The sequence below is a fragment of the Puntigrus tetrazona genome, chromosome 5 (assembly GCF_018831695.1).
Source record: "Puntigrus tetrazona isolate hp1 chromosome 5, ASM1883169v1, whole genome shotgun sequence".
Classification (NCBI taxonomy): Eukaryota; Metazoa; Chordata; class Actinopteri; order Cypriniformes; family Cyprinidae; genus Puntigrus; species Puntigrus tetrazona.
The window spans coordinates 10,275,307-10,297,078 of NC_056703.1; the positions used below are offsets into that span (position 1 = coordinate 10,275,307).

The window sequence follows — 21,772 nt, forward strand, 5'->3', positions numbered from 1 at the left end:
AATTTGACGTCTATTTACATTTAAAATGCATGCATATAAATATGGGTGTAATTAACTTCAGTAATTACAGCTTAATTACAAACCTACCCATACAACTTAATGTATCCCTAACTTCACCATATCCCACATCAATAAACAAAATTAACATAATAAGCACATTTGTAACCAGTAATCTTTTCTAATGTAAGTAAATACCATTTAGATATCATTATTATAAAGTTGAACCATCACAGATCTCGCTTTTTTGAACGAAATAGGGTTTGGTGACACATGTTAAATCACCATGTGATATCAGAGGAAATCACATGAAATCCTAGGCAATTTTCAGGGAAATCTCATGTGATGTTTTAGGAACTTAAGAATTGTCTGTTTTGCGCTTTTTGTGCAGCATCTGAACCACCTGTGACCCATAGCTCTGGAGAACTTAATGCATGACAGCTAATACAGAAAACAAATCTAAGCTAATTTGCATGTGAACACTTTGAGGAACTCAAACTTTAATCTTGGATTCATGTCATGAGGTTTTTAGTCACAGTTCTGAAGCAAGAGGGGAGACCTGTAGTACATGTTTGACTGCTTTACCATCATGTGTCCAAATGCTATTGTGAAAATGCTTTCGATTGCAGAATTGTGCGCTTACCAAGGAATCATTTTAAAAGTAAAAACTAAAATCAATCAACCAATCACTTTTGTTTATATAGCACTTTTTACAATGCTCAAAGCACTGAACAGTTTCAAATAAGAGAATACAATCGTAGGGATGTATAATGACGAGATTAACCAATTTGTTATTAAATGCAGCGACGGCCTCTGTAATCCAAATAACGACAATAACAGCACCGCAAAGCTTAATGTAATGTCCCTAGCAATTAATAATCTAGCAAACGGGTCTATTCTAATATGAAACATTGCACATGCAATTTGCTCTACAAGTGTGTAATGAGAAACCTTTCAAAGAGGTTACTAAAGTAACTATTGTTCATTTGTGGTGCTGTTATGTGCTCTTTCATAGTCTCGAACATGCAATGCAGGAGGTCTTTCTACCTTCATTCTTTTAAATTTGCTCAGCTTAAGCAAAACATTTCACAAATGCTTTAATGAATTTGTTATAAAGGCAAATAGAAACTGAAACCAATACTATCGCTTAGCCGGAAGATTACACATTGCAAAATTTCATCTAATAACGATTGTTATTAATAACAGCCCTAAATTACAAGCTGATTGATATGTTATATGTGTAAATTATTATTGCTCGCATATATTTAATATTCCTTTATCCCAGTTTCTTATGATTCTGACAAGACTCCTATGCTGGACACCTACTGTACCCGCCCAATGAGAGTGTACTAATAACACACTATATACGTCTACTTATTTGTCATTTTATTATTATTGTTATTATTATTATAAACCTATTATTTGCAATAGCGAGTATGTAATACATTAAGATCAAGAGCACGGGCGGTGGGGTGCTATCACCAGTTACAGAACGTCCCAGCGGGCGCATGAGAGTTTGATTGGATATGCGTTATGACGCGCCCAGAGCTGTTGCAACGATTACCGGTTCACAATATCCACCTCCCAGAAATTCTGCAATGCCTCGTGTCGCGTATAAAAGTTCAAAGAATTCATGTGAGATGGCATTTGAAAATCCGGGCCAATCATGAATCGTAACGACGCAACCGCGCGCGTTGCGCACGTCTTTGGTGGAACGCTTGTGCACTCCACACCACGATCTGCAGTGGAAATACTGCAAAACTGTGTCTTAGGAGTCGACGATAAGGGCAAGGTTTGTTTGATGCTTGCTTATAATTTTAGAATCTCATTTTGATTGACTTTTTAAGATAAATGTATTACCACAGTGTAGTGTCACATAACGTACTAGCCTATATATAAAAATGCCATTAATTTGTAATGTACCTTTTTTTTCATAATGCTATTTTTTCCTTCTTTTTGAGCAGATTGCATTCATTGAAAAAGATCAGGATGTGGTCAGTCTTTCAAAAAAATGGGACTTTGAAACTTCAGATATTAAACGCCTTGGACAGTAGTAAGTGCATCAGTCTGAATCAATTGCAGATATTCTATAGTCTAACCTAGGTAAGTCTTGCAGTCGCTTTTGCCTTCTGAACAACCACTTAACAGGAAGGTAATAGAGCAAGGACCTTTGTGTAAACCAGCTTTGTGATCAAATTGTGTAATAATAATCTTTTGTCAGTGCCACTGCTTAATTTTACCTTTGCTCCGCAGTGAGTTTCTTATGCCCGGAATGGTTGATACACACATCCACGCGTCTCAGTATAGCTATACTGGAACTGCCTTAGACCTGCCTCTGCTGGAGTGGCTCAACACTTACACTTTCCCTGTGGAAGCCAAGTATAAAGACTTGGATTTTGCCAATAATGTATACACTAAAGTTGTGGTAAGCTCGCTGACATGGATTAAATGCAAACTGTAATAAACATAAAGAATAAGGTTAAGATGAGGTAAATCATTGATGGGACATACTGATATGGACGTAGAATGCATGTTAACTGATATAGACATAGATGCATGTTGCACATTCCGTTTGAACCTTATTGTTCATGTTTGGTATTGTAGAGAAGAACCTTAAAGAATGGCACTACTACTGCTTGTTATTTTGCCACAATACACACTGATGCCTCTCTTCTGCTTGGAGAGCTTGCAGGTAAACACACACACACACACACACACACACTAAATGCATTCCCAGTGTAACTGCATCTATGATGGCAAACACAAACACATCCTTTCTCTAACCTTTGGAATTTGTCTCGATTTGTCCTATCTTGTCTTAGTTCTCGATCCTGGCGGTCTGTTAAGTAACTGCATTTATGTTTGCTTTTTCATGTTATGTAAGAAGAGGTGTACTGTGACCTATCATTCTGTGAAGTAAAGTTGTAATTACTCCGTCTCAGCTTTAATATCACTTTAAAATCCCGTGCCCACTATGTTGCTGTGTCATTATCTCTCAAGATAATAAGTTCAGTTATTGATTTTAGATTTTGATATGCAGTATTTTGCCTCTTGTCCACCAGATAGGTTTGGACAAAGAGCTTTAGTGGGAAAAGTTTGCATGGACTGCAATTCTGCCGTTCCACAGTACAAAGAAAGCCCAAGTGAATGTAAAGAGGAGACAGATCGGTGAGTTTCAGGGCACCGTGTGACTGTACTGACACAATGGTGTTAGTAACCTCATGCAGAATGTACGAAATGGCTGGATTTTGGTTATAAATCTAATCTAAACCTCAGTCTGATCGATGAAACTTAAAGATATGATTGTGCTTCCTTTTTGTTTTTTGCAGTTTCATCAAAGAGCTTCTCAAAAAGGAGGTAAGTGTTACAGGAATTGGTGTTACAGTTAAATGATTTCAGGACAATAAAAGTATATTATCTGACTGTTTTAGTACCCAAATGTCAAGCCTGTGGTCACTCCTCGATTCGCTCCGTCCTGTTCCTCCTCACTGCTCACTGAATTAGGCAAGATCGCCAATAACAACAAGCTCCGCGTTCAGGTTTGTCTTCCTCTCACACGTTAATATCTACTTGATAAACGGTGATTTACAAACGTTAAAGAACATACAATTAACATTCATGTGGATTACGACATTGTTCACACAGAAGCTTGAAGTAAGGTATGATGACTAAGAGTTTTTGACTGACACGTGGCCTTAGTACTTGTTATGGTGTTTTTATGTTCATAATTCTTGTAAAATGTGATAATGAGGGTGTGTGTTCAGCTTCATGTAGTCCATGCTCCGCTGGCATTTCTAACAGAGATTCTGTGCTATTTTAACTTAAAATAACTAACTCGAAACTATAATTGCACTAATACTTTAAATATTATATAATGACGTTCTAAACTAGCGAATAATTAACAGTTTAGCTGCTGTAAAGCATGAGATAAACGCTAATAGACACTAAGTAAAATGATTAACACCTGTTTTTCTGCAATCATTAAACCTATAGAGTCACATCAGTGAGAACAAAGAGGAACTGGAGCTTGTGAAGACATTGTTCCCAGGCTGCAAATCCTACACTGATGTTTACCTCAAGCACAACCTGCTCACAGACAGGGTGAGCGGCATTCAGTGATACTGTACAACAAAGACTGATTCAATATATCATGTCTAATATATTATCATCGATCCATTTGTTACTGATTCACTGCATAATTTTGTAGATTTCAGAAGAGTCCAAGTGCGAACACGACTTGTCAGTCTTTTATGATTAATACAATGGTTATTGGAAAGCCTTATGGTGCTATGCATCTGCAGTGGGATGTTTGAAATTGTTACTTGCATTTATTTTTTTTGTTTTTAAAGGTGTATTAGGGAGGAACTCCTAGTGTAAAATCAGTTTGAGTCTTTAAAAAATGTGCAGCTTTTTGCCGGTTTACAGTTCTGTGAGTTTATTTAAAGGGATATATAAAAATAAATGCATATAAAGCTGCATATATGAGCAACCAGTATGATTTTATTGAAGTATTTTGTTTTGTTGCCATTATCCCTGTGGATGTAAAGGGCTTGCTTGTGGGCTTCTGAATCATGTGCTTTGTAATACGAGTTTGTGATCAAGAGTACGGTACACTGGAGTGCATTGTCATTTGTTTGAGCATGCAAATTCTCTGCTCTCAACAGATGACACTCTTCCTCAGTGATTCAGGACCAAGTGCACTTTTTCACCGTTTCTGACTTAAATGATCCTTTAATGATTTAAAGGAATAATTCACCAAAAAAGCGAATATTTACTTATGTACTCATGCTAGGGTCTTGCAAACTTGTGAAACAATATCTTTGATCATTTTAACCAAAATCAGAATATTTCAGCTTTAGGTTTTGGGTAACGGAGTTTAATTTTTCGATGGATTTGCTTGGCGAAGGATTCACCCGTTGCTATTCTGAAATGTGTGAAAAAGTTACGTTGCTCATAAAGCACGTTTTAAAACTGTTCCAGTTGTTTGATTAAACCACTGCAGAATCTTAAAAATATAGGTTTAGATTTGAGAACTGAATTTGGTTTTGTAATTAAATTATGTAAATGATTATCGCAGACTGTAATGGCTCATGGCTGTTACCTAACTGACGAAGAACTGGAGATATTTCATGAAACGGGATCTGCAATCTCTCACTGTCCTAACAGTAACATCTCGTAAGCACCTCAAGCCTTTTACGCTTAAATATCGGTTTTCTTTAAATATATTCTAATACATGTTCATTCTTTCGTTTATCGTCTCTTTTACCATCGCAGGATTTGCAGTGGCATGCTAAATGTGCGCAATGTCTTAAATCACAAAGTGAAATTGGGTTTGGGGACAGGTGAGGTTGTTTGACAGACCATTATAGACCGCTTTCTTAGCAAAAGCTTTAAAGATAACGAGCTAGACATCAATTTCCCGTCAGGTCCAGTATTCTGCATTTTATGGTTTTGTCTGTGCTGTCTGCAGATGTAGCAGGAGGCTACTCTCCGTCCATGCTAGATGCTATGAGAAGAACTCTGGACACGTCCAAGGCCCTGACCATCCAGGACCCTCAGCATAAGACTCTGAGCTTTGAAGAAGTTTTCAGACTGGCTACACTTGGAGGCAGCGAAGGTAAGATTTCAGCTCTCGCTGACAAACACATTTCGAAGACTTGCACAGCACCCTATATAAACTTATCTGATTGCTCTCTACACTCCCTACAGCCCTCTCACTGGATGATCAGATTGGAAACTTTGTGGTAGGCAAGGACTTTGACGCCCTGCGAGTGAATGTTTGCATTCCCGATGGACCGATCGATTTGTTTCCTGGTGAAGGCCCCAAGGTTCGACAGATCTACTGATCTTTTCTGCCCTCATACTGAAAAAAACAGCATAAATTAACCGTTTTTGGTTTTTTTTATGTTGTCATATGCAAACACACTAATCAAGTTGCATACGTTATAAATTCTTTAATGTGCTTTTTTCATGCAGGTCATTCTGGAGAAGTTTTTAAATTTAGGTAAGTTGCTATCAATTTTTTTTGAAATGCTTAAAATATCCCTTTAATTCAGTTGTTTATGTTTTATCTAAATCCTTATACATATTTGTTCTGAAAAGGTGATGATCGAAATATTTCTGAAGTCTACGTGGCTGGAAGACAAGTGGTTCCATTTTCAGATACATAGCTAGTTACTTTCTAGTTGTTTTTAGCAGAATTATAATGCATTCACTCAAGATCCTTTTTTTTTTTGAAGGATGTTACAGATGTATATTATTTTGTCTTTATTTAGGAAGTATTTTTTTATTTACATTGCAGCTTGATATAAAGATTTGTCTAATGCTCAAATTAAATTGCTGCCTTCTATTTCCTAGTGATGTAGATCATGAAAAAAATGTGACCAAATTATAAAATATATATTAATCACTGGCAAAATATAAAACAATAACCAATTGTCACCCTTTTTAAATTTATTTATTTATTTTTAATTCATGTTAACACATTGCAAATCTAGTATTTGTGACACTTCCTCACACACAGAGCTCTCGTAAGAGGCTTTTAGCTGTCTCTCTCACCTGTTCTTTCACTGTTTATGACACTTCTCAAGTAGGAACAGAGCTCTTGGTTATATTTGCTTCATGCCCTCTACGTGCAATCCTAACAATACACTGTAAATGAATCCTGAATGTATTTGAATTTGAAATATATATAACTATAATAAAAATGTATTCAATATAAATTAATAAATTAAATTGAGCGGTTATTATTTCAATCAGTGACGACATGCTATACATCTAAAATGATTTGAAACAGCATCTTTTAATTATTCAGTACTGTTTAAACATGGAGTTAAGAGACTATGCGTTGTTATATTCAAAGTTAAATTAATTGCAGTAAAATCACATAAATTAATGATAAATTTACATTACATTTGAACCAAATGTCGAAAGGTTTGATCATCTGCAGAATAATCGGTAAAAAATAATAACCACACGGAGGCGCTAAGAGACTGTTTTACACTGTAGATGTAACCACTGTCTTAAAGCGATGCTGTCTCAATCACACTAATGATATCAGCAAGGGAAAAATATGATGTGCTTTAGTAAATATGAGTCATATTTGTCTATTTTTTTCCAGTTTGTTCATATTTGAGTCCATTTTATATTAACATATCAGTAAACACGATTTATTTTTTATAATTTTTTATTTTCTGTTGATATGGTAAATTACTCTTTTTTTATGTTCTGAAACATTTTATGAATTAGATTATTTTTATGCCACGAAAATGTGCGTCTTTTTCAGCTGAGGTTTGCTGCACCTCAATGCCAACATTCCAGTTCTGAACTCTCTGTCAGTCAGGTCTGTCTTGTGCGTTTAAGAAAATAATCTGAGCACGTTGCTCAGCAAGCAAATCTCGTTGACTACTTCATCATTCATAAAATTACAATTATGATTAGTTTTGAGGCGTAAGGTCGCATATTATTAGCTGACGTATTGGTAGGACGTGCGAAGATGCCTCTTAAGAAGTAACCTTTGGAATAATAACACGAATTATGTTTATTAATAAAGCGATTCACCTGTAATTAGTTTCTTCGCCGAAACAGATTTATAGAAATACATCACTTACTCAACAATGGACTCTCTGCAGTGAATGGATGTCGTAAGAATGGGAGCCCAAACAGCTTTGACCTGTGCACATTTCCGGAATCAGAAAACATGACTTTTCGCTGCCCAAAGCTATGCATCACGGAACATTATTGTAGCTGGAAGCAGTGGCAAGAAGTTACAGACATCTTACTGACGGTTTTGTTTCTTACAAACACGCAGCCTTCCGCTTCCCAAAACGCTAACGGATGGATTGGAGCCATGCAGATTACTTGTGGATTTTGCTACATCTATTCTGAGGGCGAGTAGTGAATTTCCAGAACATTTTAACTTTTGAATGTCCCTTTAAATGTAAGACGTTAGCAAACGAAATGAACCTCAAAACTCGACGCTTTGGCGTTCTTGCCCAAGGGCTTGAACCGCAGACGTCTAGCAAATAGCATAAAGTGCGTGTCTCGGAGCGAGCGAGGGAGTGTGTATAAACACGGGAGTGAAAGACAAAGAGGCACAAAGATGGGAGAAAGACGGAGAACGAGAGGGAGGCATGAGTAAAGCGCATGTGAGTGGGCGGGGCTTCGCACGCAGACGCGGTGGGAGCATGTGAATGGAGAATGAGGCGAGCCTGTGTCATAGGCGGTGACGCCACAGTGGCCACCTAAAGCCCCGCCCCTTCCTGCCGCCTCTTTCTCTTTCACACAGAAATGCTGAATCAGTCAGAGCTGGATCGGTCTGGTTGGGAGTTTCCTGGCTAGACCACACAAGGTGCATTATATAGTTGTGTCAGACAGGCATGTATAAACACTTTAATGACACAACTTACTGAAATGGCATAAAGAACAGACTTTTGGCCATAAAATAGTTTGATATCACACATGAAGCTGATTGACTCGGTGAGTCAACGAGGTTCCCATATCTGCCATAATCCCCTCTCTTCGTGTAATCTGACAGTCTGGCTGAATGAATGTTCCTGTGTGATCTGCTCCGAGGAACACAAGCAGCTTTGTGAGCCACACCCAGACTCACAAGTTAAAGGGTGGTTTTACTCTCTGGTGTTAACTGATTACCATCTTCCCGACTACGCCTCAAGGAACAAAAGCTCGGTACACAGCAGGGAACTGGACGGGAACGTTCTGGTGAAGTTCAGAAAAGCAGAGCATTTAAGTGTGGCGTTTCCTGTGAAGTGAGAATTTTGTCGGATTAGAGCGTTTGCTTTGAGCGCGTGGTCAAGGGAGATTGTGTGAGATCACGGGCGGAACTCACTGCCCCGGTTCACTGCATCTGTCATAATCTGGTTAGACTTTGTGACAGGCCAGCCATTCTCCTTTAGTTTATTGTACAGAGAAAAAAAAACAAAAATAACCCCACTTCCCCCAAAAAACAACACCTAAAACCGAAAAAAAAAGTCAGCTACCCTTCAATTCTCATCACACATAAGACGAAACTGGAAACATTATAAGATTGAGCAGAAATGACACATTTAGCATTTCATAATGTTAGATATTTGTAATTTTGGGGAAAAATGAGTAAGAAAATCACTTTTTGCAGTGATATTTTTTTTACTAGTCATCAATATCGCTTCTCCATTTATTTATTATTGCTGATGACTAATTTTCTAATATTTGTTATATTTTTCTATTTTTTATTTTGGTGGTTAGAATCAGATTCTTACTTTTTTGTCGTCTACTTTTAGCCTCAAATATTTGTTTTCTTTTTGATAATTTGCCATCTTAAAACTTTTCGACGTACCCCGTAAAATCAGATTTAAAAACTACTTTTAAAAGTTTGTAAAATTCAGAAAATTGAACACTTTTATGAATAAATGAAAATAACTACATTTCCTTTTGTTTTCCACTATTCTCACCCCCCTCTCAAGATTTTTTTTTTTCCCCAAAACCTACATTTTCCTTATGACCACGTTTCATTCCTCCCGGCCCAAGCTCCATAATTGCTTTAATATGAAACTCTTTCTTTAAGCTCCTCTGTCTCGTGGTTCTGAGCTTTGCCCTCTTCTCCTCAGCAACAATTCACAACTGAGAAGCCAATTTACGCCTCTGACCGACACAAAGATTAACGTGGGAAGAACACGCGGAACTCTGTGAGAACCCATCTGCTCCCCCGCTGAACAAGTCCTAAGTCCTACGTCTTGCCTTTAATTCAGCCCCAGGTCATTTACTTTTTACTCGTAATACAAAGTTCTAAGCCGCACTGTTTTCCTGTTCAACTATGCCTTAGTACATCTCTTTGTATCCTTGGATGCCCCTCCCCCTGACGCATGTCTACACACTGTGGCGTAGGCATCTGCCCTCAACATCTGTCACCACCCGTCAGAGTGATGTCATCCGCCCAGACCGGCTTAATGCCCAGCCCCCTTTGTACAAACACAGAGAGAGCCAGAGTATGACAATAACACCCAATGACTGGACCAAAAGACTTTCCTTTAAGGGACAGAGATGCACTTTGAAGGTAAGACGGAAACAAGCATGTGTGAATATCGTGGGTGTTTGATCAAGGGTAACGCTGAGGGTTCACGTCAGCTGTTGTCATTCCTTAGAGGGTGACACACACCTCTCCAGCTGTTACTAGGTCAGGCAGGATTGTCAAATCTGCTTCGGCTGCGAGTACAGAAGTGCTAAAGGTTGTCAGGACAGCTGTCGCGAAAACAGGATGTCTTTGCGTCAGCAGGCGGGACAGGTGTGTGAAACGAGCACCAGCTGAAAAATCATTCAGCTGTCAGGAAATCTACGATTTGGGCCTTCTGCTGAGTGTTATTCAGTGTAAAAAAAAAAAAAAAAAACGCCTGGAAACTAACCCATTATGAGTATGATGTTCTGGAATTTCCCCCAAAATGACAACAGAACAACGTGACTATATATTTTCTCTCTGTATATTTTTTATTTACAATACTTTTTTCTTTAATGCCAGGTAAAAGGATTAAATGCAATACATAAATATGAACATAGTAAGGTGTTTTTCCCCATACAAATTTGCATATAACTAAAGGCTGAAATCAAACAGATACATACTCTCAACAAATACTTTTTTTCTTTTTCTTTTTTTTTTTAAGGAAACCTCACTTCCTACAGAAGAAAAGACGTTTATATACACACACACACACACACACACACACAAACAATACATGCACTCGGACTCACTTACATTACCATATGCAGACACACAAAAATGACAGGTGCATTGTAGGTGCATTTTATAACAAACAAATGTTTCACAGACTCAGGTCTGACTTTATGCTTATACTATTGCGGTGTTATGTCTATGGAGGTTTAGCTCATCTGGCTTCAACAACAGGAAGAAGGGCTTGTGCGCAAATTTCCACCGTGCGCACAAATACGCTCGCACGGAAACAGACTGTACCACCTTACAGTCCTATCAAACAGTCACACGTAATTAAAAATTAAACTCCCAGACATCGGACACACTGAAACTCAGAATAAAGGTTATTGGTTGTAGAATGTGAAAAAAAAAAAAGAAGTTGTCTAAAACAGACGAAGGGAAAAAAAAAATCTGATGAGTCTTAACCTTTCATTCAAAAACATGATGTCACAGTAGCAAGTTCACATTCTAAAATAATGCTAAATAAATGGTAGTATCGACTGGGCGGCCTCGCATTCCAATTGATTCGCTAGAACAGACTGTAATGATAAACTGCAGTTTAACAGACCAATACATGCTGCACACATCATCAGGTAGAGCTCTGACACGCCTCTTAAAAACCCGGCGTCAAAAGGCTGAACACTACTTACTCAGAAACTACACGGCCACGTTTTGGCACAGAGCATCTGCCACTCCCATTGCTCCACGGCGGGAACAGGCAAATCAAAAAAAACAATAATAAAAGCTCGGTTTTCCTGAAAGGTGTCCTATGCTTTAGTAAACAAAAATAATATGCAAGAATACCTAGCATAAAACACCACAAAGAGGAGCGGAAATAAAAACGGAGAGAGAAATTAATACCTATTAGAAAACCGAAATCTGTCAAGATCGTTCATGCATGAGCCTCAGACGGTACAGTTCTCTCGTTTTCTTCTTAAGGTGATAGAAAAACACAAGTCCGTTTTTCCAAGTCGTCCATTTTATCCACCAGTGTTCTCGGAGAAAGAGGGTAAAGCTTATATTCTCTGGATCTTATCGGCCACCACCACGGGATTCTCCTTACGGATCTTGGCGGCGGCTTCCGCCTTGTAGTCGTATGTGCAGTTGTGCTTGTCCGAGTACCGGTGAATTCCACAGAACAGGTTACCGCATCGACAGTCAAATCCTGTAAAACCGAAGAAGACGTAAGGCCTCCGATCACAGATATCACACCGATAATAGAACGACCAATCAACGAGTCTCACCTGTTAGGCCAACCCTTTTACGGCAGGTAAAGCATCTATTTTTTTTAGGTTTGGAGGAATCTGGGCTCTTGCCCTCGTCGCTGCCCTGAGCCACAGGGACGGGGGAGTAGGAGGAGGTGGGTTGTGTTATGACTGTGGGAAGAACGGAAAGAGAAAAAAAAAAGGTCAAAAATGAAAGCGTTGCAATGTGGCATGGGTGGATTCTGAAAGTAATCCCGAGAACGATTTCTGAGCATGGTCACAATTTTATGGGGCTGTACCCTAAAATAGGCTCTGCCACAAACCCCAAAGTCCCAGTTTCTGTCAGAATGATGTTCTTAACACTGCATAAACTTAAGACAGTCATCAGTAAACAGCTCACGCTAAAACTGGAGCAGGCCCAAAGACAGCTCTGTTTGCAGCAAAGTCCATTTTAGTACAAAGAACTGAGAAAAGAAAGCTTAATGTCCTAACGACCACAAACCTGACACTGCTTCTTTTGACATTCACACAGTAGTGTAAGGTCTTATAAATAAACACTTCTTGTATACTTGACTGATGATAATAAGTAAAAGAACAGATAAAGTAGTTGTCATCTTGCTCACTGCAGATATCTGAATATAAATTCAGACAGCACAGTTGTGGCCTGTTGACATTTCATGGGCATTTTTTAAAAGATTTCATTATATACACATTATAAAATCCCCCCTGAGACGAAGCAGCAAAACGGTGAATAAATATTGGTTTGTTTAACAAAATGATTAAGGGATTAGATATAATATTAGATTATATTAAAAAAAAGTTTAGCATAATTATTCACCAATTTTAAGTTTATTAAATTCTGCGTTCCAGAGATTGCAGAGAAATCATGAAAAAAATTATTGTAATTAATTTCAATTCTCAAGATTCATTTAAAACAGTAAGAAGCTGCATGCAATTTTGTGATGAAAATATTAAAATTACTTTCAAAAACATCAATCCCAGATTAAACCTTTTTTTTTTTAAAGTAGATAGCGCAGGTGTTTTGTATCAATAGCCAAAAATACACTGCATGGGTTAATATTATACATTTTTATTTTATGCCAAAAATGATTAGGGTATTTAAGTAAAGCTCATGTTCCATGAAGATATTTTGTAAATTTCCTTCCATAAATATATTAAAACATACATTTTGATTAGTAATATGCATGGCTAAGAACTTGATTTGGACTCAATATTTTGCACCCTCAGATTCCAGATATTCGAATAGTTGCTTCTCAGCCAAGAATTGCACTATCCTAACAAACCCTACATCATTGGAAAGCGAATTCATTCATAAGGACTGATTTTGCGGTCCTAGGTCACATATATACCCGCCATTGTATTTCACAAATAGAGGGGATCATTATGTTTGATGGTCCTTGACATGAAATTCTTTGTTGAACTAAACACGCTGCTTTAAAATGTACTTAATCACATTTCATTGCAATTACCTGGTTCAGCAGCCTCAGCTTTAGGAGACAGGGCCTTTTCCTCTCTAGAAATGCTCATTTCTGTCATCTGTTGTGTGACTGGTAAGGAGGTGGAAGGAATACTTCTGCAAAAGCAAACAGGTGGGGGTTTTAGCGTGCTCCGGCATTTCTTGAAACACAGGAGATCATTCAAACGTCAAGCAGCCGGACAAAAAAAAAATGCATTCCTTCCTTCATTCTGAGGTTTAACAACATACACGCACGTGAGGTACTCACTCTCTCATGGTATCTGTGCTGGGTGCAGGTGAAGGCTCTGCTTTGTTTATGCTGGCTTCTAGTCTCTGTATGGCGGAGGCCTCTGCTGAGGGGCTGCCAGCTGGTCCAACAGAACACAAAGACACAAATCACAAATAGTGCACAGGTGCAGCTCTAATACACTACACAAAAGGCCTGTGGCACAAAACAAGTTCAGCTTATTTACAGTTTCTCAGGGAAGACCCAACATTGTGCTAGAGCCCAAGAAAAGGATTAAGTTCTAAAACGGCTCAGAATAACATGCTATCACCGAGTTCTTGTGCTAAATGCTTTACAAGCAGTAACCAAGGCCTGTTACTGCTTTAGCAACTATAATGCCACGTTCTCCGAGAGGTGCAATGAATGAGAGCCTTTATACCATAGGATAACTACATTGTTTGTGTGGTCTGTAACCATAGAGAGTTCTATCTGGGAGGTTAGACAAACAGGTTAATGTTTCAGTGTGACTTACCCAGGGGGCTCATGGGACTACGATCACTGCTTTGCTGTCTGTTCAGGTGCTCCTTATAGCACACCGAACACATGCCATTGGTCCTGGGGTTGCCATAGAAACCACAGCCTGTGGTACACAGTATAGGAACGGGACTCTGGTTTGTCTCTTGGGCCATTGCTGATATAATCACAAAAGAAAACGGAGACAGAACAAGAGTGGTCTTGTTAACAATGACAGCATTGTGTTTGGCTTACATGCAATGAGTAGGGGACATCATTGTTTTAAAGGTGTACACAGTGGTTAATGAGGTATTCTAAACTATTGATATTAGATACTCAAGGCTGCAGTATCAGTATCGGACATGAAAAAGCAGTATTGAGCTATTCCTGGTATGTAAAACATGTTCATTATTATATTCTTTAGTTAACCCATTTTGTTTAAATGTACGTGTTCGTTTTCTTTGGCAAAGCATCATATGGTGCAACATAAAATCCAAACATTTGTTCCTTAAATCAAGTTCTATAAGATTAAAATAGACAGTTGACAACAAAGTTAAAACTATTTACACAATACTAACATACTAAATAAGCTTTTTCCAAGAAATTAAGAATGCTTACTGTTTATTAAAAACAAATCACATACTATTATTAGTAATTACGCCACATAGTCATGTGACCACAATATGGCGGCACCCATGAGGGTGACCCGCTCCACATAGAATAAAAGAGCTTTTTCTATAAAACTGTACATTTTATATTCACGTACATCACTGCAATGACATTTCACAAAACTGTGATTACTTACGTGTAACACGTTTCATTAGCAAAAAGTTACTTTGTGCACCTTTAAAGCTCAAGGGGTTTAAACTTATCTAAGGCTCTAAGCGCGGATACACAGGAAACCCCTCTATAATTAAAAGACCTTGTTTTATCTCGGCCAAAAATAAGACCAAGCTCCTCAACCACCCTCATCAGGACAAAGTAATTACAGTCAAGTCAACCGACTGACCAGACTAACACAGAGTTCTTCTCTTCCTAACCACCACATCCAAACTGAACTCGCGTCTAATCCGTCTGTCTGTATCTGTAAATAAAGTCTACACATTAAAGCAGCACGACACAAGCTCTCCCACTTAACCATGACTAACCAAACGAGTGGGTGTCAAGCGCGATATGCAATTTCAGGAGGCAATAAAGGTGAGACATTAAGCCTACATCTCTAAGCTGTCATTTTAAGCAAAAGAACCACAAAAGCCGTTCACGTGTTCAACCATGCGAGTCAAGGCACCAGCTGACAGACACCACGGATCAATACCAAAACTAGTGCTAGTCGATGCTAGCGGTTAGCACAACTTCAAACCACCACTCAACCGAGAATTCCAGGTCATTTATCCGTCTACATGACGGGACGGTCGTGTCCGGGATGTAAAAGAGCTTTCTGCGTCTTAAAGCCTGTCGAGCTCGCTATCTAGGCAGCATCGTAAGCGCGTGGCTATCTAGGCAGTCGGGTTACTTCTGTCGAATCTCGCGCAGACGAATAAACTGGCTGGGTTTGAGAGAACAGAATGAACCAGAACGGCGAGTAAACGCCAAAAAACGTCTCGACGTTAAATATCACGACAAATCCAAAGGCAAACATCGCGACTACGGAGCAGCACTGGCTTTGTTTAATCTTCCTTCTTTGTCCTTTTGCTCCAGGATTTCCTCTCCAGACAGACAATCTGTCCTTTGAACAAGCCTAAAACAAAAAGCTAACTGGCTTAGCCAGCTGTTCGTGCGAGTAACTAGTACCACGCAACACACAAAAAAAGCGAACAACTTAAACGAGATTTACACAGACACGGCACAATGAAGGTATTCCGTTGGGTTGCGTTTCAAGACCCATTACTGAAAAAATAAATAAAAAGGGAATTAAGAACAGATATGGCAAACCATTTTATGTACAAGGTGGAGAAAAGTTGGGGACTGTCCGTGTCTGGTTTTTTTTTGTGGCCAGGCGAGTCACGTTCTGGGGCTTGTGATGTTCACGAAGGTGCTGCTGACAACTTGGGACACTTTGTTTTTTAGGGACCCACCCGTCGAACGAAAAAAGCTCGATACCTCGAATAACCCTGGCGTTTATAGATCCGAGCTAGCGGTTTAACCCGGTGTGTTACACGTCCTGAATCGGTAATCGTTAATCGCTCCCTTTTCGGGGTCAGCCAGTCTTTCCGTGATCACATCGTCAAACCTTATAGCGACTATCGCCTAAAATAAAATCCACACAGACGTTTTAACGCTTACCTTGAAATCTTTTAAAATCTAATCGGTCGATGAACGTCGGTTAAAGAAACGGGAACTCTTCGAAAAGGAGTTTGTCTTCCTCCCGAGGCTTTGTCGGTGATGTAAATAAGTAAATTCCTCTCCCGTCCTCTCCTCCCGAGCTCTCCCTTCTTTCACTCTGTTTGTTTCCTTCTTTAGTAAAGGGGCGTGACTGATAGCGTCATCGCAGACAGGCAGGCGTTCATTGGCCATTCGACGCTCGTGGGCGGGGCGTGGAAGTCAAAGAGGGGCACAATCCACTTTAAGGTTTGCCACCTACACTGATGACGAAATCATACCTTCTTGATGAAAGTCTCCCGAGCCTGAAGACAACAACAAAGTCAACAGGCTCATAAATTCGAGTCTTGTACATTTAGTAGGTATTTATTGTGTTCTGTAGATGGTATTTTCACGTTTACCAGGTACTTTCAACATTTACCAGTCATTAGTTTGTGTTATCTGTCTCCCTCTGTTGTATCACAGCTTTTTGTTATTGGCAATGCAACTTTTTGGCATGTGTTGACACTCCGATGCCATCTTTACACCGCAAAGGAAGCACAGGAACCGCTTCTGAAGTGGTGCATTTACACAGACTGCATAATGTTGCATAGAGGTGTCAAAAACGCTTTTACGCAGGAACACCAATAGCAGAAAAAATAATGTTATGACATTGTAAATATGAAAATAGAAATGTTAAAGGATTCGTGGAAATATTATCTAGAAATTGTTAAATAGATTCAACAACAAAGTTTAAGAACAGCTTCTGTGAAAAGGCATCTGGTGTACATTGTGCACTGAAAAATTCTTGAGATATTTCCAAGAAGTTCATTCACTTTGTCACCTCTGTGCCCATTAATGTTGACGTCTCTCGTGTGTTTTTGCACTATATGCATAACTTGGCGTCAGTCAGCAAACTCTCACATGAACTGTGAGCCGGTGTGAGAGAGATTCCTTTCAGTGGTGTAACCCAACTCAGTGTATCCCGAGGGTGGCTTCGCACATAAGCAAAGGCAGAAGCCGCCTGGTTGTTTCTGAAAAGAAGAGTTTGAAGTGGAGGAGGGGGACGAGTTTAAAAGCTGCAAATTTAGGGAAAATAAACCTGTCTGAACTAGTTTGAGTTTCCTTTGTCACACAGTATGTGCTGTTTGCATGCATGCGTGTGTTGTGTTGTGTTGTGTGTGCAAATATACCGTACAAGAGAGTGGCTTAAGTTATTGCATGTTTTAGCTTTAATCTGATGTTTTTGGCGTTTCATTGCTTAAGGAAAGATCCCTTTCCATGTCAAACGTGAGGACAAGGCAAACAAACACCATGCGACTTTTGCATTTTTATTACAATGCGTAGATAACCACAGGTCACCCTTATTTAGACCAAAGTAAATGTGTGCAAAAGATGTTGCCTTATCTGCGTTCACTATTGAGCATATAGAACTTTATTGCATTTACATTATGCATTATGCATGAAGCTTTCAAATATCCATTTTGTGTATATGTGCTAATATGTTTTCCTTGCGTGCAAGCGTCTGCTCTTTATGGATCAGATCAAGAAGTGGTTTTGCATGTGATTTGGATACCATTCTTGCTTTTTTGGAGGATGGTTTACAAACAGATTACGTAAATTAAACCAGGACTGTGGTGACTAGTCAGTTGGATTTACTTTCTTACATTTACCTTTTTACAAGTGTAAGCTCCCAGGGTATAGAAGACGCAAACATTTTTCAAATGCAAAAATCATACGCCATAAAGTGTAATAATAGAAAATGAAGTTGCTGGTGCCATTGTCTCACATGTGTTGATCCGTAAGAGCATCAGAAGTGCATGAATACTAACACTCAGTGAGTTTTTACCTCATGACAGTGATGACCTAATGAGCTTACACTGCTTTATCTCCATAGAAACATCCGTACACAAATACTCGGCTTATTCTTCAAGAGGGGACATGAATGAAACCTGAATGATTAGGCAATATAGTAATTTGTTAATCAAAATGCTTTACTGCTGAAAGACTGTAAACGGTGAGGCAGCTAACTAAGAAAAGAAAAACGTTGGAAAATGTGGAAATGTAACACTTGATGCTAAAATAACTAAAGGTAAAGTAAACTTAAAAAAAACTATATAGACAAATAAAATAATAAAAATGACAAAACCCAAAAATGCTGAAACAACAAATTAAAATGAAAATATATCAAACTAATAAAATACTGACATTTATATCGGAGTTAGAAAAAACTAACATTGATATTTTAAAACGACACTGCAGTGAGGTATTGCTAGTATTCCCAGAGTGATGGAATATATTTAAATCCATAAGATGCTCTACTGAAGGTAGACTTGATTCATCCTTCAGTTATCCCACTTTATTTTGACATCTTCTTCCTGCCCTTGTAGTTATTTCAAGTATGCTTTCACTGTCTGTCAGTGCTCTCCCTCTCTACCTCAGCCTACCCTCTTCTTCCTTAAGGGAAATTTTGTTCATTTGCTCAAAAGTACCCAGTATTCTGGCGGTTTTTCATAGTATCAGTGTTTTCATTCTGCCTTCACATAGAAAGCTGCTGCTTGTAGCCGTCTACATTTCAAAATATGGCTTTAGCAATTACATCTCCATCTGTGCATTTTCCGCTTCAGCAAAATGTTTTTTTATCGATCCGTCTTCAGTCAAAGGCTGTACTGAATCCCTATATAGTTATAAACTTCACAGTTTTATTCATGTCTTAATTCAGTTTAAAATAATTTATCGCCACATATTTGTCGATCGAGCAAACATGCATACATGCGCGTATAATCCAGTCAGCAGGCGTGAGCTTGGAAATATTTAGTTCTTTATCACCAATGAGATTCAAACAAATAAACAAACCATGCAGCACCAGTAAATCCAGATTTAATCACGGGCTCAGTACTAAAATGTCCCTGTCACAAGTGTTTTGTTCCTGCCATGAGCGAGTGGATATAGAAGAGTGCAAAAGAAATGAATCATGCTTAAATATTTTCCAGACAAACCACTTTTTCTTTTCCTGCACGGGCAGTACCAAGAATACGGGCTGAATGAAAACGTGAGAGTAACAGGGCACCAGCCCTTCTATAAATATAAACCTTCATCCACCCAGAGTGTATTAAATATCCTGACTATAGGATTCTTCAGAGGAACAGAATGCAGATGATTGGCTCACATGATCACCTGAAGGCAGTTTAGTCTAATGACAGCAGTAAAAACTGTTAGACTGACTCAGATGAATGCTGCCAGCTCATAGTTTTAGTCATGTCTGTTGAAACTAAATGGCTCTTTATGTAGCCATTATGCGTGTACTGTACGTGTAGTTTAAATGTGATTGCAGCGGTCAGGAATTTTTGCTTCTACAGTTCTGACACTGTTAACATATATGAAAAACCTTTTTTTCTCCAAGACTTGAGAGGGGAAAAACAGCAACCTCCGTGGAACATTTTCTGTTTCTGTGATCAAAGGTACGCCAGTGGCGGAGAGAATGAGGAAGAGAGAAGAAGACATGCTCAGAATACAGTTACGGCCCGTGTCAGTTCTCCGAAGATGGAATCCCCAAACGGTGCCGCTAAACTTAGCCGAGGAAAACAATCTAGCTCTCTGCAGGGTGAGAACACAAGTACAGAGATAGGCACTCAAGCTCATGGGATCTCTCTCACACACACAAACATTGACACAATATGCACTGTATAAATTCAAATACCTGACTGAGAGGTTAATGTGCACAAGAAATGGGTCAAACATTGAAAATGCAATCTAGCCTGACATCATCTGAATTCCCCTAAATTTCTCATTCATTTTAACGGAACAGCCTCAAAGGTTTCTCTTCAGTGACATCAGGTGGTCAGGATGTGTAACAACAATGAAGGAATCCACAAAATACTGTGTTGTTGCTGTCGCATGCACTGAGCATCTACACTGCCATTGAAAATTTTGGAATAATTAAAAAAAAAAAAAAACAGAATATATTGTAAAATATTATTGCATATATATTATCGGTTTTATGTTTCATTAAACTTTAAAATACACCAAACTTTAGTGTCTCGTGATCCTTCAAAAATTATTTTATATGCTGATTACCTGTTGAAATGGTTGCGCTGCATAAAATTTTTCTGCAACCTGTAATATTTTTTTCTTTGATTGTTTGATGACTAAAAGGTCTTTACTATTACCTTTTATTCATTTGATCAATTTTATCCTTTCTGAATAGAAGTATTAATTCCTTGAAAAGAAAATTCCGTAAACATTTGAATTGTAATGTTTACTGTAACAGTAAAATTTCTGTTTTGAATAAACATTCTGATTTGTAACTTTTTTAATCTTTATATTCAAAATATTCTGAAAGAAGTATCACAGGTCCCCAAAAAATATTTAGCAGCACAACAGTTTCCAGCTTTGTTAAAAAAAAAAAAACAAAAAAAAAAAAAAAAAAAAATATATATATATATATATATATATATATATATATATATATATATATATATATATATATATATATATATATATATTCATCATATTGACACATGAGCATAAGAAACTTAGAAAATGTTACTGATAAAAAAATAAATCAGTTTACTATATACATTAATGCATGACTGACCTCTAGGGAATAGTACTAGGGTCACATTTACATTTTGGTTTCAGTAACATTTGTGGTATGGGGATTTTTAAAAAATATTTTCTGTGCATTTCCTTTAACATTACCAGATGCTTATCCAAAGTGACTTAGACTAATATTGCATTGATTTTTCTTGAAACTGAAACTGACAAAGTTTCACTTACTTATAAATACAACAGCATATCAAGATCTTACAGGACCCAGCAACTTTCCATTTTCTCTTTTTGCATACATCTAATATCTCTATTTCTACGCTTCTACCATTTTGTGGAGCACCATCCCACACCTCAGGCATTTACGAGTAAAATCGAATTTTTCCGGAGACCCTTCCAGACTTTCTGGTTTAAGTCTTTATTGTATGGCAGCTTTGGCTGTAATGGTTTAGCATGCCATGTTGTATTCTATATGTGTTCTTTTATAATCTTCATATCTGAAATCTTATTTTCTACATGAATGCCATTCCTTTAACATCTTATGGCTCTAATTTTACAATGATTGCACCATTTCCTTGCACCATTTCCACCTGAAGCAGTATTTAGAGTAAATTTTGCAGTATAAGTGAAAGTACAGCTCACAATGACCCTGATCACCCTGCGGCACTAATCGTCTCTTATATCCCTCTTTGCGCTTTCTATAGTCGGTCATTAGACCATCATCCTCTATTTTGGCTTGGTACTGTGTGACCCCCTTTCTTTTTGAAAAAAAGAGTCATAATTCTGTTGAATAATTCAAAGGGGGTGAA

General features: G+C 38.2%; 2 protein-coding genes across 2 annotated transcripts; one reads left to right on the forward strand and one right to left on the reverse strand.

The window, feature by feature from the left end:
* The first annotated feature begins 1,560 nt into the window (after window positions 1-1,560).
* Window positions 1,561-6,723, forward strand: gda (guanine deaminase). The gene is made up of 14 exons (XM_043240753.1): window positions 1,561-1,789; window positions 1,962-2,050; window positions 2,251-2,422; window positions 2,602-2,689; window positions 3,060-3,165; window positions 3,327-3,354; window positions 3,429-3,536; window positions 3,991-4,098; window positions 5,075-5,172; window positions 5,272-5,339; window positions 5,468-5,614; window positions 5,707-5,825; window positions 5,974-6,001; window positions 6,100-6,723. The coding sequence occupies exons 1-14, from the start codon at window positions 1,664-1,666 to the stop codon at window positions 6,165-6,167; spliced, it is 1,353 nt and encodes a 450-aa protein (XP_043096688.1). The 5' UTR covers window positions 1,561-1,663; the 3' UTR covers window positions 6,168-6,723.
* Window positions 6,724-10,455: 3,732 nt separating this feature from the next.
* On the reverse strand, window positions 10,456-16,566 carry zfand5a (zinc finger, AN1-type domain 5a). The gene is made up of 6 exons (XM_043240098.1): window positions 16,401-16,566; window positions 14,137-14,295; window positions 13,647-13,746; window positions 13,392-13,495; window positions 11,941-12,072; window positions 10,456-11,861 (listed from the first exon to the last, which is right to left on the reverse strand). The coding sequence occupies exons 2-6, from the start codon at window positions 14,291-14,293 to the stop codon at window positions 11,713-11,715; spliced, it is 642 nt and encodes a 213-aa protein (XP_043096033.1). The 5' UTR covers window positions 14,294-14,295; window positions 16,401-16,566; the 3' UTR covers window positions 10,456-11,712.
* Window positions 16,567-21,772: the final 5,206 nt, after the last annotated feature.